This window comes from Camelus bactrianus, chromosome 2 (genome assembly GCF_048773025.1).
Source record: "Camelus bactrianus isolate YW-2024 breed Bactrian camel chromosome 2, ASM4877302v1, whole genome shotgun sequence".
NCBI lineage: Eukaryota > Metazoa > Chordata > Mammalia > Artiodactyla > Camelidae > Camelus > Camelus bactrianus.
This window is the reverse complement of record NC_133540.1, coordinates 62,082,530-62,104,837: the sequence shown is the minus strand read 5'-3', so window position 1 is coordinate 62,104,837 and position 22,308 is coordinate 62,082,530. Positions and strand designations below refer to the sequence as shown.

At 38.6% G+C, this 22,308-nt stretch overlaps 1 protein-coding gene across 1 annotated transcript in view; it reads left to right on the top strand.

Moving 5' to 3' along the window:
* Positions 1–1,396: 1,396 nt before the first annotated feature.
* ARHGEF38 (Rho guanine nucleotide exchange factor 38) overlaps positions 1,397–22,308 on the top strand; it is a 112,958-nt gene continuing 92,046 nt past the window's right edge. Inside the window, exon 1 of the mRNA XM_010953627.3 lies at positions 1,397–1,727. Coding sequence (XP_010951929.2) covers positions 1,532–1,727 — 196 coding nt within the window. The 5' untranslated portion in view covers positions 1,397–1,531. The remainder of the gene's footprint in view (positions 1,728–22,308) is intronic.

Below are 22,308 nucleotides of genomic sequence, written 5' to 3'. Positions count from 1 at the left end.
ACATCTTAGCAGTGAATGTGCTTTTAAAAACATTTATTAAATGTACTTGGGATGTCTTGTTAAAAAAAAATCTATCAACTATATTAAATAAAATCCATTCAACATGCCAAGCTATATGTAGATGTCTTTATAGTGGGTGAAGATCTGTCATTTATCTTTTAAGATAATTATACAAATTGTATTCAGCCCACATATCCTGAGTTGGAAAAATCATTTTTAATCTCTTTTTCCTCATTTATAAACCTTGTCTAACGAGAGCTAGCTATGATTCAAACTGGGCGGCACAAAGCGGGATTTTGGCAGTCTCTTTACAATAAAAAAGCGTCTACTTTCCTCCGTGGGGGCTCTCTTCTCTTTAACAAGGGCCTACAAAACACTCTGCACATTCCCAGAGCTTCTGAGGATTTCCCCCTTGAGAAATCTCAGTAAATACGATGACAAACAACTTCAAAAAATTAATGAAAGCCCTTCACTATTTGCCTTTCTCCAGCCCCACCCCCTTTACCCCCATCCTTTCCACTTTCTGCGCGTCTTTTCTCAGTTTCAAACATTTTTTCTTCCTCTTATTTTCCCAAGGTCAGTTGCCTTTTTCGGGCACTCCATCTGCTAAAGGGATGGAGAAAAGATCTTATACAGAAATCACATTCTGACTCAGTTCTTGTTTTCCCAGGGTCCAGGACTTGGGAGGACAGGGTTGGCACCGTGAAAGGACTGATTTCAGACAAGGGCAGTGCGTGGAGAGCAAGAAATCGCAAGAGCTTCAGGCCTCTGTGGCCTTTCCCTCCTCCGGTGCCTGCTGCCAGACCCCTCTCCAGCACCAACCCTTGTTTTCTGAGGAATGCGGATCAGGGTTCGGCGGGTATGATTTTAGTAAACAGTCTCTGAATGCTGTGTTTAGGGGCGGAAGCATGAGTTTGAATGCGGCACAGGAATCCTTAAGACGATTCTGTACCCGCTGTTGTGATGTGAATGCAAATCCTCGGAGCCCCACGCTAGCTCCGCGGTCACGTGTGGGTGAGTCTAGCTGAAAGTCACGCACGCCAGCCCCGTCTGCTCAGGGCAGCGGACCACAGCGCCGTGGCCCAGCGCACCTGTACACACCCACAGGCACACACTCACCCATAAGCCGTAGGTTACACACAAGCGTGCTTCCCCTCCTCCCTGCCTCACCTGGTTCACTTTCCTTTCCCTCTCCCCGCCCCCAAGCCCTCGCCCCACACAATGGATTTTTGTTTGCTCCTGTAGCATGTGAACGCAGTCCCTGCTTTGCCTAGCTCCCTGCAGCAGGTCTCTCAGGTAACAGGTGGCAGCTTCCCCTGTTGGATTCTAAGTATAAAAAAGAATGACCTCATAGGGGTGGAGCCCTGGGACTCCGTGGAGGTGGCAGTCACAGCCAGGTAACCCTGCAGCGAAGCCGGTTAGTTGGAAGGGGGCAGTTAAACTCTTCTAGCTGGTGGCTTTAATCTTCACCCTGAGGCCCTTTAGCAACCAGCCACTGCTCGCGGGCCTCTAGAACTTGCCTCTGCCGCTGATGGAGCCCAAAGAAGTCCCCGGGAAAGAAAACATGGGCACCAAGAAAAAGAATCTACCCTTTCTGAGGTCCAGGCTCTATATGCTGGAGAGAAGGAAGACTGACACTGTGGTTGAGAGCAGTGTTCCTGGGGACCACTCTGGTACCTTGAGGAGGAGCCAGTCTGACAGGACCGAATACAACCAGAAATTACAAGGTAATCGACAAGAAACCAATTGCCCCAGGGTACTGCACACCCAGCTCATTTTCTCCTACTCTTCCATTTGCAAAGAAAACATTTAAGGCAGAGGAGAAAATCTAATATTACCTCCTCTATAAGGAGGAAAATAAGAAATAAGAAAATGAAAGTAAATGGAATTCAGATATTATAGGAGAAATCTATTACATACTCCCGTAGTTAAAGAGCCAGTTCTGAATTATTCCTAATATTGTCTAGTCGGTTTTTTTTTTTCTGATAGTTTCTCCCTTCCTTCTCCCTCCTCCACCGAATTTAAGAAGTGGGAAGCTCTAGAAAGCAAACGATTTAGAAATCTACAAAAGATAGTTTATGTCAGGAGATAGGTGTGAGATGTCACACCATGAGATCTATCTAGGTAATTGTACTGAACTGTGATTGTGGTTATCTTAAATGAAGCTACAATCATGTCTGTGAAAAATAAGGCATGTTATAGTCACCGGGATGACATAACAGGATTTGCTGAAAATCACATAGGTGTTCATTCCTTTAGAGTGAATTGAATAACATCCAAATATGGTAAGAGATGTTTAGCATGCTTAGATTGAATGACTTTTGAGGAAATAGCTTCAGTTTATTTTGTGATGGTCCTAAGATAATTTGGCACGGTTATTATAACGCATCTTGTTTCAGGCCCTGAATTTCTACCCCTTCCCATCTGCCCTTTCTTTTTCTTCTCCTTTTCTCTTGAAGGTCATTCGTTCTAGTAAACTTCATTTTGATGTGGATATTGTGCAAAGTTTTAAATATCCACTGCAGTACTCGTTATGTGATCCCTCAGAACCTGTCTCTCCCGCTTTGAGGCACACTATGTTTGAACTCTCCTAATCCCACTACGAGTTGTCATTCTGGACTGAAAAACTATGATGAACCTAGAAGGACCAATAGACAAGCTCGCACTTAGCAGGTCTCTTTCCTCAAAAAATGTGCTTGGACTTAGTTATGCAAATTAATTACATTAAATACGTTTAATTAAATGCATTTAAATGAAATCTTTAAAGATTCCTACTAGGAGTTACTGCTTTTAAAATATTCTGATAGCTCAGGATTAAAATGTAGAGTCCAGTCTTGTCCTTAAAGAATTTCTTTAAATGGAGAAACGGGTATTGTTTGAGCTTTGAAATTAATTTTTCTCAAGGCCATGGATACATTGGAAAGAATGCAAATTTTAAAGTCATACACATTTGGTTTCCCATCCTGGCTCTTCTGTTTACTACCTGTAAGACTTTGAGAAAATCACTTAAAATTTCTGAGCTTCAGTTTCTCTATCTGTGAAAGTACGATAATGATAATTACCACATTGTGTAGTTGGGAGAATAAAATTAGGTAATTACATGAAACACCTAGTATATTAGCTGACATGTGGTGTGTGCTCTATAAATGGTCGTTATTTTTAATTTTAGGAATGATGGTTACCATAATGATAGAACAGGATTTGCCCTTTATTAGTCCAAATTTACTAATCAGCTAATCTATTTCAACTCTTTTCTGTCCTTTGATGAAGAGACCACACATAAGAAATTCAGGAAAAGGCCATTACTTTATCTGTAATAACATGTTTTTTCTGTCTGAGATTCACTAATTCAGTATCTTTTTGATCCAGATTTTCCATTAGCAAAATAAAAATGGAAGCTGCTTTTTGTTATTCACTTTCTAAACTTAACTAAAAAATAAGTCTGTGGTCACGAAATACAGAAGAGTTTGTCGGTTACTTTGCGGAAGACCTCAGGCTTCTTACATACACCACTGGATTTGTGGTTTTCCTGTGTTCTGTTGGCTCCTGTCTTTGAAGACAGAAGGAAAGACTCAGGAGTTAATCCATGGTCCTAGAACTGTCTCTGCTGGAGAAAAATTGTCAGGGAGTGTGGAGGAGCACAGCAGAGCTGCAGAGATAGGCTGGCCTCCTGATAAGTAACATTCTTCAGATGTAACTCGATAAGATCCAAGTCTGATACCTAATGCCTTATAGACCTTTTAGTATGATTCTTCTGTAACTGCTCTGGCAACAGTAGAAGTCATTTTCTCATTACTGTTTGAAGCAAGCAGTTCTGTGTTTTGCACTCTGGTCTGTCTGATACCCATCATCACACAGATGGGTCCTAAATTACCTTATGAGGTTCTTTATTATTGCAATGCCAAGAGTTTTAACTCTGCCTACCTTGGACCTGGTAGTTCCCTGGGAGGCATTGAATAAAGACCTGAGCTGGTTAGAGCCCTCAGAGAGATGGCCCAGAGAGCAACTTCAAATTATTTAGTCCGTTGTTGTTCAGTGCTGTGTTGCCATTTGCGTTATACAATTCACTGCTCTGTCTCTGGAAGCAAGTTCTCTAGAGTTCTAAGATATGTAAGGTCTTTCTTTGGTGTCCCAGAGCTCACCTCTTAACTATACAGTCTACCCCTTCAATTCAATTTCTGACCAACATCATCTTAATAATGTGAATCCTAAGTTGTAATTAAAAAAAAAAATTGGTACAGGAGGTAAGAGCTACTAAATAAACAGTAGATCATGGTTTTAATGAGCAGATCAGAAACCTTTGTAAAAGATTGTGATCACATCAACATAGTCATTCCTACTAAGCCCTAAGTTGTACAATAACAGTTCGATGCCAGCCTGCTGTTAGTGGCGTCTTCATTCCTTCAACAGACTTGTTCAGTTAACTGGCATTTATTGAATATGTTATATAGTGAGCATAAAACAGAACATGTACCAGGAATTACAACTACAAAATCATTAAGAAAAAAAGTGTCTGACTTTTACTCCAAAGGGGCCTGAAGTCTCAGGAAAAAATAAGACAGGTAAACAAATGCAATAAAGGGGCAGGACAGAAGTAGAGGTGAGGTCAGTGTGTCCACAAGAGGAGGAAATGGTCTATTCAGGGTTGGGCGGAGAGGTTGTGAGAACACATTGCCTGTTCTTTGAGTATTAAGGAACCCCTTCCCATTTACCTGCCTCTATACTCCCTTTAGTGAAATGGGAAGTACTTGTATCAGTAATGTGACATCATTACAAATAAGGTGTGTTCTAGAGTTTGAAGGGCAAATCTTTATAAAAAGTCAAGGCACTTTTAAAGCTAAGTAATTTCTCTCTCAGAAATCAATAGCTGGGTCTGTGAAATAAACTAACAACAGGCAGATTAACAGGAGGAAATGTATACAGGTATGTTGATTTGAATATTATGTGCCAGGGAGGCATCACAGGGAAAAAAAGTGAATATCTCAAAAAAGGTTAAGATTAGAGAGCTTATAAACTATCTTAATAGGGGAAAGGAAGGAGGAATGCGGTCCACTTGGGGGAGCATAAATAACTAGGAAAGATGAATGGGCCCTTAGAAGAATCTAGGGGAGAGGTAAGAGTTGGTGACTATCTGTGCCTGTCCGGCTGTGGTGTCGATTTTTAGTCTTCTGTCCTGTGACAGGAGTCAGTGTTCCCTGGTTGACAACTGAGCTTCCTTTGGAGAATCTGTCTTTAGGTGCAGAGAAAGCCTCTCCCTGCGTTTGCTGCTTTTCAAATGCTTTCAGCTCAAATAAGGTGGCAAAGCAGCAAATTTGGGGGGATATGTCTTGGACTTGAGCTCCTGGTAGTAGAGCTTAGAGTTGATAAAGAACGCTTTAAATATTTGTAAAATTTAGTGCATCTCGTTCATTGACTAAGTAGGAATTTTATCTGTATGGTTTATCAGTTAATAAGAAGTCAAAGCATGTTGAGGTTTGCAATACTCGTTTTGTGATGTGATGACATTCCTCTGATACTATGATAAAACTTGACCTGCTAAATTTTTCACTTTGGAATGCAAATCCTATCTTTGGAATTATTGTGGCAGTCCTCTTCTGGCATGTTGTCGCTGTTTAATAAATACTATCTTTTGGTTTAATTGTCAGGAAACAAAATTACAAAGTTAGGTTAAGCAAACCTGCCCTATTGTAGTAGCTTAATTTCCCACTTCCTTGGGTATCTTGACATGATTTCTTGAATTTTATGCCTGTTGTCTTTTATTTGCATCTCAATAAAACTTACTATACATCCAAAAAACTGAAAACCCTACTCTATAGTAGTGGGTGGTGGTAGTGGTGGTGTATACATTTGCAAATGAAAAGAATGGAATCATATACTGGAAACAAGCAGCTCCTTATCTGGGAATTTCAATAGAATTCTATGAAGTAAGCCTGAATTGTGTCTTAAATGCAGCAGGGAAATAGAGGGTTATGATTAAAAGCCTTTGTCCCAGGTTGTTCTGAACAACTTTTTTCTTGTAATGAGTCGGAGAATAAATGAATACTCTGTGATACCTGCACTGAGGCCCGTGACAGTGAATGTGACCTTGACTGACTGACATCCAGCTCTTAGAAGAAAATCTAAAGGTCATGTCATCTAGTTGCTGCTCTAAGTACACTGAGCCATTGTATGTGAGGGCATAGAAACTGTCTTTCCTGAATGCTTCCTAATGTTAGGTCTCCAATGTCACTACAAAAGCTGTCACAGATTTCTGCTTCTGTCTTTGTTGTGAAATAGTTGATGAAGACATTGTTTACCTCTCTCAGTGCCATCCAGTTTTACTCAAGAAAAAACTCTGGCTCCTCTCAAGAATTAGAATATGCCCCTCTTGTAGATTAAAAAAACAAGCAACTTACTATATTTGGCTGTCTGGAGCTTAGAGTCAATTTTGTACTTAACGCCTGGCCTTTACATTAGCTGCTTTCCTTGTGTAAAAGTTTCTTCCCCAAATCCCTGCAAGTGTAGATTCTCATCATTGGGATCTCTGCTCACTTTCTGGGAGAGTCCTCCCTGACCATCCTTCTATTAGGGGAGGAAAGACTTTTCCATAATCCTTTTAGGTTCTGTGACTGGGACCTGTGAGTGAAACTCCCAAAGGACAGAATAACAGGAGAAAAAGCAATCACATTTTATTTGATGTTAATATTTTTGCATGGCACAGAGGGCTTCATAGGAAGAAGTGAAAATTTCAAAGCAGTTATACCCAGGGGCTTATATACCATTTTAACAAAGAGTGATAAATTGTGGAAATGTGGCAAGACAAAGGAAAGAGGGATTTGAGCTAGGGGTATTAACTTGTGAGAAAGTGAACAGGAAACACATGGGGGAAACTAATGGAATATAAGGGTTATTTTAGTAAGGCTTCTGTATATAGACTCATCTTGATATCAACTCCCTGTTTCTGGTGAAAAGAATTCTCTCCTCTTTCTGAGGCAGGAAGGGCATCTTTCTCACAGGGAATTTATACCTTCCTTTTAGGTAGAAAGGGGGAGAGCAGAGGACCCTTCCTGAATCTCCTGTTACTGAACTGCCTTCAGCTCAAAGTAATCAGCATGTCAAGGTGGCATATTTGGGGGTGGTATGTTCTGATCTCCTTCAGTGACCTTCATACCACCTACTGCTCTCTGAAAGGATGCTATTCTATTCTATTTTTGCCCCCTCTCTTCCACTTGAATATAATTCTCCTTGGCGGATAGAGATTTAGTCTTATTTTAACACTTAAGCTGTGCCTGGTATAGGGTAGATGCTCAGCTCAAAGACTACTTACTCAATAATTAAAAAAAATTCAATGACTGATTACAACTATATTGATCCTTATTGGTATATTGGCTTTTACAGCTCTGTGATTTCCATTTTCCCACTACTTAATTAGAGGCAATTTTTGAGTTAACTCCTCTAATTTCTTTTTCTGTAAAAGGAAAGAATATAAAGAAAAAAAGAAACAAGAAAATAGAATTTCTTGGTCAAAGAAATGAAATCTCAGTTTTAATGAATTGATTCAACAGGCATTTGCTAGGTGTTCATATGTGCCAGATATTAACTAGAGCCTGAGAATATAAAAATCAACCAGAAGCAAACCCAGTCTATTGAGCAAGACAGGCAGTGAACCAATAATTGTAGCCTAAGTGCCTGAAATAAGGGTGCAGGTTGGCTTCCTGGGTTGCAGATTGAGATGGAAATTTGGGTGCAGGAGGTTTATTAGGGAATGTTCTTATAATCACAACCAGGGGAAGAGAGGAGAAGAGCAGATGATGGGGAGAGAGAGAGGTTGCCCTGTGATATGGTCTCAGTGGAAGACTTAGCCAACTCTAAGGCAAGTTCTGAAGATGAGATGATCCTTTGGAGTTGTCCCAGCCATGTGAAGGACCTGGACCCCTATATCAGCCTTCAAGTTATTGGATGGGGCCACCGTGGGAAGGGGGCATGACCTGACAGGTGCTCTCATCTGAGATAATTCCTGAAAAGGGGCTGTCAGCTGGTGATGCTCCCAGCAGTGGGGGCCATGCGCCCTTTATTCCTGAAGGGGAACTGGTCAGCTCATCACAGCACCAGCTCCAAATTAGTGGTTATTATTATATTAGAGACACAAGTAAATCAAATATAGGGATTGTGATGAGAAAGAGTTTGTACCTCTAAAGTGTCAAAACAAGAGATAGCTGAAATCTGAATCCTGAAATCCAGTTTGGATCCTTTTAGCAGCGTGCAGAGGGCATTCCAGATAGAGGGATTAAACATGTCCTAGTATGTGGAACAAAGCAATAAAGCTAGTTTTCCTGTTTGGGCTTCACAGATGACAAAGATGGTACTAATACCAACCAGCATCTGTACTGGGCACGCAGGTACATTACATCACTCCGTGCTCTTAACAACTTCGCTAAGAAGTTACTGTCAAATATTTAGGGATAACAAATTTAAGGTTAAGGGAGGTATAAGCACTTGCTCAGTATTACACAGCTAGTAAGTGGCGAAGTCAGAGTTTTACTGAGGTCTCCTTGGCTCCAAGGTCCATGCTTTTTCAAACACCATGCAGTCTCTATTGTCCTAAACTCCAGTTTTCAGTAGCACCTCTTTTGTGGTTTGTTTTTAAGGGATAGACTGATTCTGATAAAATTTTGAACAATACTTAGAAATATCAAGAGACTCTTAAGTTCTATCAGAACTTCACCTGCAGTCTTCAAGTCAACAGTGACCAGCAATAGTTCATGCTTTTCAACAAAATATTTTATGTGAAGTTAGCAAGATACACCGTTGCCATGAACGAGGTGTGTACTTCCTAGATTCCCTAGAACATTCCACCCTGAAGGTACACATCTAGTGATTTGAATTATCTAGTCTTTAAAGCCTGTTCCTCCTCACTAACTCTATAGCACACAGCAGGATGAGGGGGCCTGATGGGAAACTGAGTCAGAGCGTCAAACTGTTGCTCCTCTGCATAATACTCCTCAGTACTTTTCCTTGTTCTCTAACAGTGGTATCCAAAGAGAGGTTCAGGTAGCCTGGGGCATTTTTGAGACAATTCATTATGAAAAGGAAAAGTAAGTTAGTTTTTAGTCTTATCCTTTGGAAATACCTATTTTTTGTGTATTCTTTATAATGTATGTGATATATTAATACTATGCAGGTATTAGAGGTACTTCCTCAAAAACAGTTCAGCTGACACATGAACAAAAACATCTGGGATGAAATTCTGCCACGTGCTACAACAGGGACAAAGCTTGAAGACGTTATGCTAAGTGAAATAAACCAGACACTAAAGTACAAATATCATATGACTCCACTGAAAAGTGGTCCCTGAAATAGTCAAATACATAGACGCAAAAAGTAGAATGGTGGTTGCCAGAGGCTGGGGGCAAAGGGGGGAAGGGAGTTAGTGTTTAATGGGTCCAGAGCTTCAGTTTGGGGAGATGAAAAAGTTCTGGAGATGGATGGGGGTGATGGTCGCACAACAATGTGAATGTACTTAACGAAGCCAAATTGTACACTTAACGACAGTTAACAGGGTAAATGTTATGTTCTTTATATTTTACCACAATAAAAATTAATCAAGTTTGGAGACCCTATGTTATAATATTAAAATAGATATAAGACCTCTCACAATGTGACTCTCTTTCCATCTCTGGCCTGAGGGACCATTTTACTTCCGATTGTCTTGCCTTGATACCTGCTGTTTCCTCAGCCTAGAGTGTTGTGCCTCATCCTGGTTGCTTTATAAACTCCTATTCACCTTTTCAAGTCTTTCTTTCCAAGTTATTACACTCAAGATATATTTAAGTGTCATATCCTGTATACATTTCTCATGTTCATCATTTACACGTCAATGTCTCTTTCACTTGGTTGAACTTCTCAAGGACAGGAAAATTTGTATTTTTAGCACCTAGGAAGAGGTGGACTCCATAATCCTGTTTGTCATGTGAATGAGTGAGTGAATGAATGAGTGAGTAAACAATAAACAGATGGTGTGGCAGTTGTGCAGGGAACATCCAGAAGAGATACCTGGAGAGGCCCTTCCCCATGAGGGGTTCCTTCGAAGCGAGGTCCTAATCTCTTCACTGACCTTAGGGTCACAGCTCCTGAGTGTCAATCTAACTCAGATGAGGGAATTGCTTTTTAGTTTTTATCATATCTCATATTTCTCTTCTTCATATTGTGTTTTCTTGATCATCCTTTACAATTCTGCCATCATTAGCAAGGACATACAAGATCACACAGACCTCCTCCTGGAGGACCTATAGGTTATCTTTTGAAATGTCATCTTACATTTTTATAAGCAGGTATAAAGAAATTAAATTATTTTTGTTCTCGGCTAATTGAAGATTCTAAGTAGAGTGATTTCCTCCTTTATTTTGTTAACAAAACTTATACATCAAAAAATAGAAATGATGTATTTGAAAATATTCTCCTAGAGTTTGACTTGCTTGTTAATGTCACACCAGTCAAACATTTAGGATGGTCATTCTGTTACAATGGTGCTACTGGTTTTAAAATATTCAAAACTTAATGGAATATTATTTAAACATTGCAATTATAATCTCATAGAGTGTGTTTGCTTTTTTCTCCTGAGCATTTCTGTGTGGGAGTGAAATATTAAATTAAGATGTGAAATTAGATTTCTTTTAATGAATACATTCTTGGAAAACAAGCTCAATATTCCTCTGACGAAACTGAAGATTTGTTATTTTGCAGTTGCAAGAGAAATTGTTTTTACATATTTGATTTTTCATATCTAGAATATAATTAACATATAATTATAGTTGAAATTTTCTTTCAATGAATCATAAATCAAATAAGATTTTGGATTGAGATAAACCTACCAGAGAAGCTCAGGTCCTGTATCTTTTCTCTACTTATGTTCTTATACATATGTACAAATGAACAACAACAACAAAATAATCATACCAAACAAAGCACTCAAACCACAATTTGATCTGATTTTCAAAATATTCTTCTCTATATGTCTGTGCTCAAACTCTGATAACTTTTCTTGTTCTCTGATTACATCATGTGTAGTGAGAGCCTTTCCAGATATTCACTGTGCGTACTGTGTGCCTAGATACTACACAATTATGCATGCTAACCCTACAGGCATACCATAGTTTGTCGTACTTCACTCTCATGAGGTTTAAGAAGGCATCACCATAACATCAAAGTGCAAGGTGAAGCAGCAAGTGCTGATGTAGAAGCTGCAGCAAGTTATCCAGAAGATCTAGCTAAGATCATTCATGAAGGTGGCTACACTAAACAACAGATTTTCAATTAGAGAAAACAGACTTACATTGGAAGAAGATGCTGTCTAGAACTTTCATAGCTAAAGAGGAGAAGTCAGTGCCTGGCTTCCAAGCTTCAAAGGACAGGCTGCATCTCTTGTTAGGAGCTAATGCAGCTGGTGACTTTAAGTTGAAGCCAATGCTCATTTACCATTCTGAAAATCTTAGAGCACTTAAGAATGATGTGTAATCTACTCCTGCCTGAGCTCTATCAGTGGAACAACAAAACTTGGATGACGGCACATCTGTTCATGCCATGGCTCACTGAATACTTTAAGCCCACTCTTGAGACCTATTGCTCAAAGAAAAAAGTTTTTTCAAAATATGACTGCTCAGTGACAACACTCCTGTTCACCCAAGAGCTCTGATGAAGATGTACGATGAATTAATGTTGTTTTCAAGTCTGCTAACACAACATCCATTCTGCAGCACATGGATCAAGGAATAATTTTGACTCGCAAGTCTTATTATTTAAGAAATACATTTCATAAGGCTATAGCTACCATCGATAGCAATGCTGCTGACGGATCTGGGCAAAGTAAAAGGAAAACCTCTTGAAAGTTTTCACCATTTTAGATGCCATTAAGAACATTTGTGATTTATCAAAAGAGGTCAAAATACCAACATTCAAAGTAGTTTGGAAGAAGTTGATTCTAGCCTTCATGGATGATTTTGAGGGGTTCAATATTTCAAGGGAGGAAGAAACTGCAGATGCAATGAAAACAGCAAGAGAACTAGAATTAGCTGTGGAGCCCGAAGTTGTGACTGAACTGCTGCATCTCATGATAAATCTTAAACCTATGAGGAGTTGCTTCTTACGGATGAGGAAAGAAAATGGTTTCTTGAGATGGAATCTACTCCTGGTGAAGATGCTGTGAAGGTTGTTGAAACGACAAGAAATGATTTAGAACATTACATAAACTTAGTTGATAAAGCAGCAGCAGGGTTTCAGAGGACTGACTAATTTTGAAGGAAGTTCTACTGTGGGTAAAATGCTATTAAACAGCATTGCATCTATGGAGAAGCCTTTCACGAAAGGAAGACTCAATCAATGTGGCAATCTTCACCATTGTCTTATTCTAAGAAACTGCCACATTCATGCCAACCTTCAACCATCACCCTGATCAGTCAGCAGCAATTAACATCAAGGCATCAAGGCAAGACCCTTCATCAGCAAAAAGACTACGACCTGCTGAGGCTCAGATGATGGTTAGCATTTTTTAGCAATTAAGTATTTTAAAATTATGATATGTGCATTTTTTAGACATAATGCTATTATACACATAAAAGACTACGATATAGTGTAAACATAATTTTTATTTACTGGGAACTAGAATTAGCTGTGGAGCCTGAAAAAAACAATCTGTGACTCACTTTATTGCAGTATTTGCTTCATTGCAATGGTCTGGAACTGAACCTGCAATATCTCCTTGGTCTGCCTGTATACATGTATACTTCTGCATGGATTGCTCTTTTGTATATTCCTTTTGGAACCTGTGGCCTACAATAATTAAGCTGATTTAAAAGAGTCTGTTTCAACTGGTCATGAAGAAAGGCAACCTTCCATTTCTCTAAAATGTATAAAGTTTGGAGAATGGTATACTCTATATCTAAATCAGCATAATGGTTTTGGTAATAGAGAGGGGGAAAAAGCAACGACACTCAGATAATTTGTCCATAAATTACTTTAAGTTTATCTTTACCCTGAATTCATGCACAATTGGCAAATACCTATCTATCTATCTATCTATCTATCTATCTATCTATCTATCTATCTATCTATCTATCTATCTAAAAGACAAGATGGGGCCAGTCCCCACTCCCATACTTGACTTCCTGTTTTCTAGGGTTCTGCTCAAAAGTCCCTTATTCAGGAGGCCCTCTGTGACTTCTCTCTATGCAGTAGTAACCACTACCCACCGTCTGCCTTCTTTTCTTTCATAGTGCCTTATCACTACCTGTCATGCTATATATTTCTTTGTTAATCATTTTTTTGTTTCTCTCCCATCGCTAAAATGTGTTTCATAAGAGCTGATGTTTTTCTCAGTTTTTTCATTGCTGTATTGCTGGCATCTAGAAAAAGGATTTCTCAACATTGGCACTAGTGACACTTGGGCTGGCTAAATCTTTGTTGCGGGGTGTTGTCCTGTGCATGGCAGAATAGCAGCAGCGTCTGTTACCTCTACACAATAGATGCCAGTAGCCCCCTCATCACCCGATGGTGACAATCATAAATGACTCTAGACATTGTCAAATATCCTGGGTGTGTTGGAGGAGGAGGCAAAATTTGGGGTTGAAAACCACTGATCTAGAGCAATGCCTGGTACAATGACTGCTCAGTCAATATTTGTTAAATGAATGAACAAATGGATAAAATCACTATGTCTCCTCCAATCAAAATTTTGCATTCTCCACAATAGAACCATTACAACAGAAAAATTAAATACAGAGAGGAATTTCCCAAGTAAAACTCATTTTCTAATCAGGGCTTAAAATTTGTCCTCTTTTACTCACTCCTATTAAAGACTTCATATAAAGACATTTCCTGAAAGTACCCATTCATTTAGCTTCTAATTGTTTTGGCAGCACTGTGCTGATCACCATAGGAGCCTATACATTCAAATCAATGCCACTTAAGCATTTTGCAAGCCAGGTAAGCTTTGCTGAATTCCCTTTTGAAATCCACTTCTCTCCTTTCTGCTGCAATTAGCAGTCAGAGGGAATAAATCACATGCCCTTCAAATGAAGATAAAATATTTCCCTGCCCCAGTGTGTGAGCTTTCAAATTCAGAGCAGTGGAGGGTCTGCTCCTCCATAGTTTCACTTAATACTTCACTGGCTCCTCTCCAAAACCTGCCTGACATGCAATTATTTTCAACCTATTTCACAGAAGGCCTGCTCCATTCATCTTTCTGTGGGTCAGATTTCCACTGAAACTGATACACGATTTTACTGTGTGAAACTTAAATCTGTAGGGTTCAATGCAATGCTAAGCCAAGGTTTTTGAGGTTTATGGGGGCAGATACGAAATACAACATGGAGGGGGACAAAAGAGCATGTATAATCATATTGGGGGGTTGGTAGTGATCTGTTTGAAATAAAACCCTAGGTATAATAATGAGTATTTATACTATATGGGTAGAAAGGGGACTGCACGGGGAGGGAGGAGGAGATGATCAGAAGGCCAGAACTGAGTTTCTGACTCTGTTATTTAAGGTAAAAGACTTACCTTCTCTAGAAATTAACTTCCTTGTCTGTATAATGAGACAGAACAGGATAGACTTTATCACCTTAGCTCCCCTACCTGTTCTTTCTCCATTGTTCTCTATTTCTTTAAATGGCACCACTGTCTCATTAACAGTCAGAAATCTGAGAGTCAGCTTTGACTTTGTTTCTCCTTTTTCCCTACACTGATTGCTCATAGTTCATGCTAATTTCTTCGTCTAAATTTCTCTTGATCTGTTCAGTTCTCTCTATCCTCTCGGCAACTAGACTAAGCTTACATGCCCCCAATCTCTCCCCTAGCAACTAGACCATCTAGTTTCATGGCCATTCCACTGTCTCCTTGCCTTCAGCCTTGTTCTCCATCCTCTTACCCGAAAGCTGGTTTTACTGAGGCCAAAGTGATCTCATGAAGACAATCTGATCACATCACTCACATATTTAAAAATTCCTCCTTGACTTCCCAGTGTTCTTAAAAATTCCAGATTCCTTAACAAGGGCTTCAAATTCTGTTCCCTGATGATTTCTCTAGACCCATCTCCTTACCACAACTTTAACCTTTGTGCTTTCATCACACTAAGCTTTTTTTAAATCTGTTTTTGCACCAAGACTTTGGACAGGCTGCAGCCCCCTCTACTCAGGACACTTGCCCTCCTCTCTTCACCTCGCTTTCCCATTTCCTCTGTGGGTCTCTTCCCCAGCGGGCCTGGCCTCTAGGCTGCACTCTGCTAAGAGCAGGTCACAGTGTGTCATAATCATATCTGCACACCAGTTTTTAAATATTGACTGATATTTTAAATTGCAAAGTGATCTGTTTGCAGAATCTTTTCTAAGTAATTTTCTCCTCAGTCATTTACAGTCATCTCATTCAACTCTAAGTAGAGCAGCAGTGTTTTGGCAACTTAGATTTATCAAATCATTCCAAAGCATTAAAGCTGTTTTCATGGAAACACACACACTGTTTTATTCTCATAGATCATCAGTTTATGTAAGTTTAAATTAAAATAATGTAATTACAATAAGAAGTACAACTGACATAATCAGGTTTGTTGTGGAACACAACTAATTCTTGGAAGAGATACAAGTTGAGTATTCACTGGATAAGGGCACAGATATCAGTTGTTATGTCTTAGGGGAGGAATGGAAAGTACTGATTTATCCTGTGACTTTAATAACCCAACTTACTTCCAGATTATACATTTCTTGACAGAAAGGACCATTACCATTATTTTATTCACTTTTACATACCAAATGTAAAGCATAGTACCAGCTCAAGCCCAGAATATAATTTAAGAAATTGATATTAAAGTAGGTACAAGATTTCTTTAAAAACTATGGAATTCATAACATTGCTAGCTTAACTTCAAATTCTGATATTTTTTAATTCTTATTTAATTAAAAACATATATGGTTGTGATGAAATTAGGAATTAGTTCAGGGTCAGGTTCTGGTGTTACATTATCCTTGTCTTCTCCACAGTCAAACGATTCTCCAGGTTCCTTCACAAATAAGTGTTGAATGGTGTACACGTGCTTACTTGTCTGGTCTTTGGGGCATCGAGTCAGTGTGACTCGGTGTTGGTAAGCAAAGCTTTAAGCGAAACCTTAAGCTTGGTACATGGCAACATATCTCCAGCTCTCCTTTATTAAGAGACATGTGAGATTTCAACATTACAATGGAAATCAAAATCTATGATTATTTATTGGTAGCCATTGTTAAATAATAACAGCTAGGGACCTTGTTCCAAATAAATAAAGACCTGGAATGTTTAAAGTAATAATAAGCTATGCATGTTAGGACATATATTTTATTTTAGCCACTTCTTGCTTTTCAACTTTTTTTTTCAACTTGAGAAGCACAACATTTTCAGCGAATTTCTCAGAAACTTGCTTGCGTTGGTGATTTAGCTTCAGGGTACTGGAAGAAAATCAGATTTTTAAAAATTCAGGGGCTTATATTATGCCAAACAGCACACAGGGGCTATATCCCCACCTCATTTGAATTCAGCCTGAGTAAGATGAGAGCACATCAGGCCTAGTATTGAACCGACTTTGTAGAAGTCCTTGCTGTTTTATGCTTTTTTCTAGAGCAGGTCCGGAGCCAAGAAGGGTCATTTCCTGATGGATGCTCAGTTTCCCCTCCCACCCTTGGAACTTCCAAGGGGGGAAAAAGAGGAAAAGCAGGTGCACCATTCAGCATCAGGTGTAGGCAAATGGCAAGTCAGTCATGGTCATGAAAATAACGACTGACATTTTTGGAGAGGTTTCTGGGTGTCACACACCGAGGTGAGCAATTTGCCTGCTTTATCTCGATTCTCACAACCTCCAAGCAGAGCAGTGACTATGGTTAAAATGCAGGTGTAGGAGCCAGACTGGCTCGGTTTCTGGTTTGAATCTATTTCCTGTGGTGTGACCTTGGGCCTTCACCTCTGTGTGTTTTAGCTTCTTCATGTGGAAATAAAAGACAGAGAATAAAATAACCTACTGTGTAGTGTTTTTGTGAGGACTGAAGAGCTAGTGCAAGACAGGCTCAGTATATAGCACAAAGTGAGTGTAGTCGTCCCCCCTTATCCGCGGGGAACTGATCCCAGGACCCATGCGGAAACTCCACGAATACTCAAGTCCCTTACGTAAAATGGCACAGTGTTTGCCCATCTCCCCATATACTGTAAAGCATTTCTAGATTACTTATAACACCTAACACGATGTAAATGCCATGAAAATCACTGCCGGGGATGCACAAGTTCAAGTTTTGCTTTTTGAAACTTTCTGGAATTTAAAAAAAAAATTTTTTTTTCAATCCTTGGTTGGTGGAATCTGTGGGTGCAAAACCTGCAGGTACAGAGGGCTGCCTGTACTCAAAAATGTTAGGTCTTTTCATCATTAATACCACAACTGTTCTTACTCCTTTTCCACAGAGGAAGCAATTTAGTGACTCCAAGTGACTTGGCCAAGGTCCCACAGCTAGTGGGTGGCAGAGTCAGAACTGAACTGTATGTCTGTGTGTCCAGCACAATTCCACTGCATATAACACAGTGTACCTCGATCACAGCACGAGCAGTCCGGGCGTAGAGGGAGGAGAGCCCAGGCTTCAGAACCAAACATGTCTGGTTTGAATCCCATCCCCTCTGTGTACTCTGTGAGCCACTGGATAACTTGTACTCACATTCACTGTGTTCAGTTTCCTCATCTCTAAAATTAGTGTGGATCCCACTTTAAGTCTTGTGTGGAAGATTATAGATAATATATATATTTTTGAATTGGTACGTAATAGGTGTTTGATAATGGTTGCTCTTATGGGCTAGACACAACATATTATAATTAATATAACTGCAGTCATAGTGTATAATGCTTAATATCAAAATTACTTTTAAAGAATATACATTCTATAAACAGCATGTGGTCTGTACATACAATGGAATGTTATTCGACCTTAAAAAGGAAGTTCTGATTTTCTACTACAATGTGGATGAACTTGAAGACAATACGTTAAGTGAAATAAACCATTCATAAAAAAACAAATATTCTATGATTCCACTTACATGAGGGACCTAGAGTAGCCAAATTCATAGAGACAAAAACTAGGATGGTGGTTGCCAGAGGCTAGGAGGGAATGGGAAATTATTTAATGGATTTGGAGTTTCCATCTGAGAAGATGAAAAAGTCCTGGAGATGGATGGCGGTGATGATTATACAGCAATGTGAATGTCCTTAATGCTGCTGAACTACACGCTTTATAAAAGTAATTAACATGGTAAATTTTATGTTATATATGTATTTACCACAATAAAAATAGGGGAAAAAGAATCTAACTTTGTGTAAGAGGAAAGCATTATTATTAAAATTATTGAAATGAGAATCAGTATTAAAATTAGCTCTTGCTTCTCCAGTCATATTTTTGATGTTTTAGATCGAGTTCCACCAAGAAGTCACGTTAGTCTTTATATTTTATAAGAGGGACAAGGTGTGTGTGACTATTTTTATCCACCATATATGTTTCTATTTGAATTGGCAGGTGAATATTAATCAATGTAGATAACATTCTAGTGATACTGTCAGAGGAGAAGTAATATTGTTGTGACACCCAGAGAACATTTTATTATACACACTACCTTGAACATTTTTACCAGGGAATTTGATGCAGTGCACATGCAGTGCGCAATAGAAAGGAGCCAAGCTAAAGTGCATTAGTCACGTGTGCTGCACTGCCTGCGAGACACAAGGATATAATTAACTATGAAGGTCATTCCATCTCTGGTATAAAATTTGGAACAAAGATGTATTCAGTTATGCTGTTTACGCTACACTTCAACTCTTCATTTTTATAAGCTTTCCTTTCTATGTGATTTTTGAACTCCCATAAGGCCTTTTTTTTTTTTTAAAGAAGAGAAAGTCGTTTTGTTTAAATTGCCTTGCACTCCAAACCCATCAAAACAATTTTGTATTTTGAAACACGACTTGCTTTTGACATTGAAACTTTTTTCCTCTTTTTTTTTAAAATTTACTATAATAAATGTTACATTTTGAGAAAAAATGTGATATACCCAGAAGGCCCTGTGTGCATCTGTTCCACCTGCCTCTGTTTCAGTATCCTCACCTTCATACTCATTGAAGTTCTCTTTTATCTCTTGCACTAGCTCTGCCTTGATAAAACACCAGCTCTAATTGTTGGCCTTAGTTTCCCTACCTTGAGTTGCATCAGACCTTCCTGGGCAGCAGAAGGAATTGTTCATCTCTGGGCTTTCCTCTAAGCTCCTCCAAGCCCTTGTTTTTCCTCTAGGCAAAACAGTGAATATTTGCCCATCCCTTGTCTCCTCAGAGAGCTATTAGCCTCAAACACTAATATTTCTAACCTTTCTAGCAGGACCCTGTTACTTGTTGAATGTTTTCATTGGGAGTTTGAAGAGAGTGAGTCTCTACACTTGCTTCTTACATATTTTTGTCTTTCGCTGTACTGAGCTGTTTGGGTCCTATTTCCATTTAACTGGTATTCTTACTACAGTAAGGTTTCCTTAGAGATTACAAGGGTGGCTACTACCCAAGTTCGCCTATACTTGAAAGCGGTGGCCTTTTAACCTAAATTATAAATAACCAGAGGCCAAGATCAAAATCTTTTTCTGTCAGAATTCTTTACACATTATTTGCGTATCTCTAGCATCCAGTGTTACTCATAAAATATTTAATTCAAGTCCTAGTCTCACCCAATTTTTTTCTTGCAGGAAGCTTGTGAGAATTTCTCTTTATGCTTGGAATTTAGAAATTTCTCCATTTATATGCTTAGCTGTGCTTCCTTTTTGCAAAGTGGAAAATGTAAAAGGCGAGTAAATATTTCAGGACAAGAAAGACTAGAGAATTTTGTCAGTCTTATTGGTTATTGCTCTAACACTCATTTGTTTCTCTCCACTTGTTCAGGTGGCCTTCTTTCTGGATTAACATTCCATATAGTTTATCTTTCCCTCTTCATATCCATCCTATTCCTTTTTGCATCTCAATCTTCCATTTGGGACCATTTGTCCTCTGAGTAAAGTACATCTTTCAGAGTTATTTTTAATGAGACTCTTTTGGTGGTAAACTAAGATCTTGTTTTTCTAAAATGCGTTTACTTTACCATCACTTTGAGACAGTTCTGCTAGGCTAGGGTGTGGTTATTTTCTCTCAGCGCTCTAAGTGTGTTATTCTACCACCTTCCAGCTTGTGTCACTGCTGTTGTAAAGGCAGCCGTGAGTCTCACAGTAATCCCTTTGTAGGTAATTTGTCTTTTCTCACTGCCTCATCTCAACGTCTCCTAAGCTACATTGCACATTTTCCATCTCTTCACTTCTCTCTGTTGCATTTCGTATATAATTTCTTTGGCTTGGTTTACTCATTCCTTCATCTTTATGTAATTTACTATTTTACCCTTTTATTGAGTTTTTTATTCCATTGACTTCTACAATTTTAATTATTATGAGTTTTACTTTTCAAAGTTTTATTTCATTCTTTTAAAATCTACTTTATTTTTGTAGCCTCTTGTTTCTTGCTTATAATTTCAAACTACTGTTTATTTAGACCAACTAAACACACTTTTCATATATCCCTGCTAATAATTCCAATATTTTAAGACTTTGTGGATATAATTGTGTCTATGCTTTTTCTTGTATCTGTCTCACGGTACCTTGTTTCCTTGTTATGTTTTAGGAATTTTTTTTGTGATCTCATGTTCCTTGCAATAAATATGTGGGAATTAACTGAAGCCTGAGTTGAAGAGATATTCAATTTCATTAAAAGTTTTGTTCTTAATTTCCTTTCTTCCATTTTCTTTTGGCTTATGTGTTTTCTTTTCTTTTTTTAAGACTTTTTTTGTTAGATTCTTAAGTCATTAATTTTCAGTTTTGTTCCTTTTCTTATATATAAATTTAAGGCTATAAATTCTCCATAAACAAAACTTTAGCTACATTTCACATGTAACATTTTTCTTATCTCTCAGAATAAACATCTTCTATTTGCTTTTGTGATTTCTTCTATTTCTCACTAGTTATTTAGTAGTTTATAAAAAATTCAAAAACAAATGAGGCTATAAGTTTTATTTTTGTTATTTATTTCTACAACACCATCCATGTGTAGGTCTTAATCTTTGTGACTAGGACTTCATGGTTTCAGCATGGCTGCTGCACCTCCAGGACTGACATCCACATTCCAGGCAGTAAAAAGAAGGCAAGAATCATGAGAGGTGGAGGATGAAAGAAGGGCCATTTCAACCAAATTTGCCTCTTTATAAACTGAAACTTCTTTTAAGAGATTTCTGCTTACACCCCTTTCACCATAAATGAGACGTAATTTGAAAAAGAACCTAAGAAGTAAGCATTTTTATCTATCTATTCAGGGCTTGATTTATGAAAAGCAAATGAGAGAATAGATATTGGGCAGGCAAATAGCAGTGTCTGACAACTAAACTGCTATTATAAAGAATAAAGATATGTGTGTATATATATACATATATATACACACACACATATATATATACACACATATATATATGCTTACCAAAAAAACCCCCACTATATACTGTTAAAGTTGAAAAAGCAAGATACAGAAGAATATGTATATGAAGCCATTGTTTAAAAAGAAAACTAACTGCTGTATGTATGTTTATACGTGCATGAAAATACTTTGAGATGATTATACACAAAACTGGAATACAGCTAAGAATACAGTGAAAACCATATTACAGCTAATAAACAGGGACTGCATCTAAAAATAATAGCAAACATTTACACAGTATCTATTCTTTCAGACACTGCTGTGTTTAACAAACACTAACTCATTTTATCTTCACAATCACTTTATAAGTTTTTACTAATGTTATCCTTAATTTACAGATGAGGAAACTGATGCACAGAGTTAAATAACTTGTTCCAGGTCACAGATCTAATAAATGTTGGAAGTGGAGTTTGAATCCAGGAAGTCAGGTGCAATGTCTAGGCACTTCACCTCAAAACTACATATAACTTTATAATTTGAAAACATTAAATCAATTACCTCTCCTTAAAATCCACCCCAAAAAGCCGCAGCAATAGACAGAAGCAGACAGAGCACCTGTGAACTCCAAGCCAAGCACAGGCTCTCAGTGTTGACTGCCATCAGCCCTCCCCAGCCACGCCTTTGCTGTCGGCTGTTTTCGCATCTCTCTAAAGGACCAGGTTCTCCCTAGGCAGACACCCATGGCAGGAAAGCTACCCAGGATTCCTAATGCCAGCTCTCTCCTGACTTTCCTCCATGAGCAACACCCCCAATTTTTCCTTCCC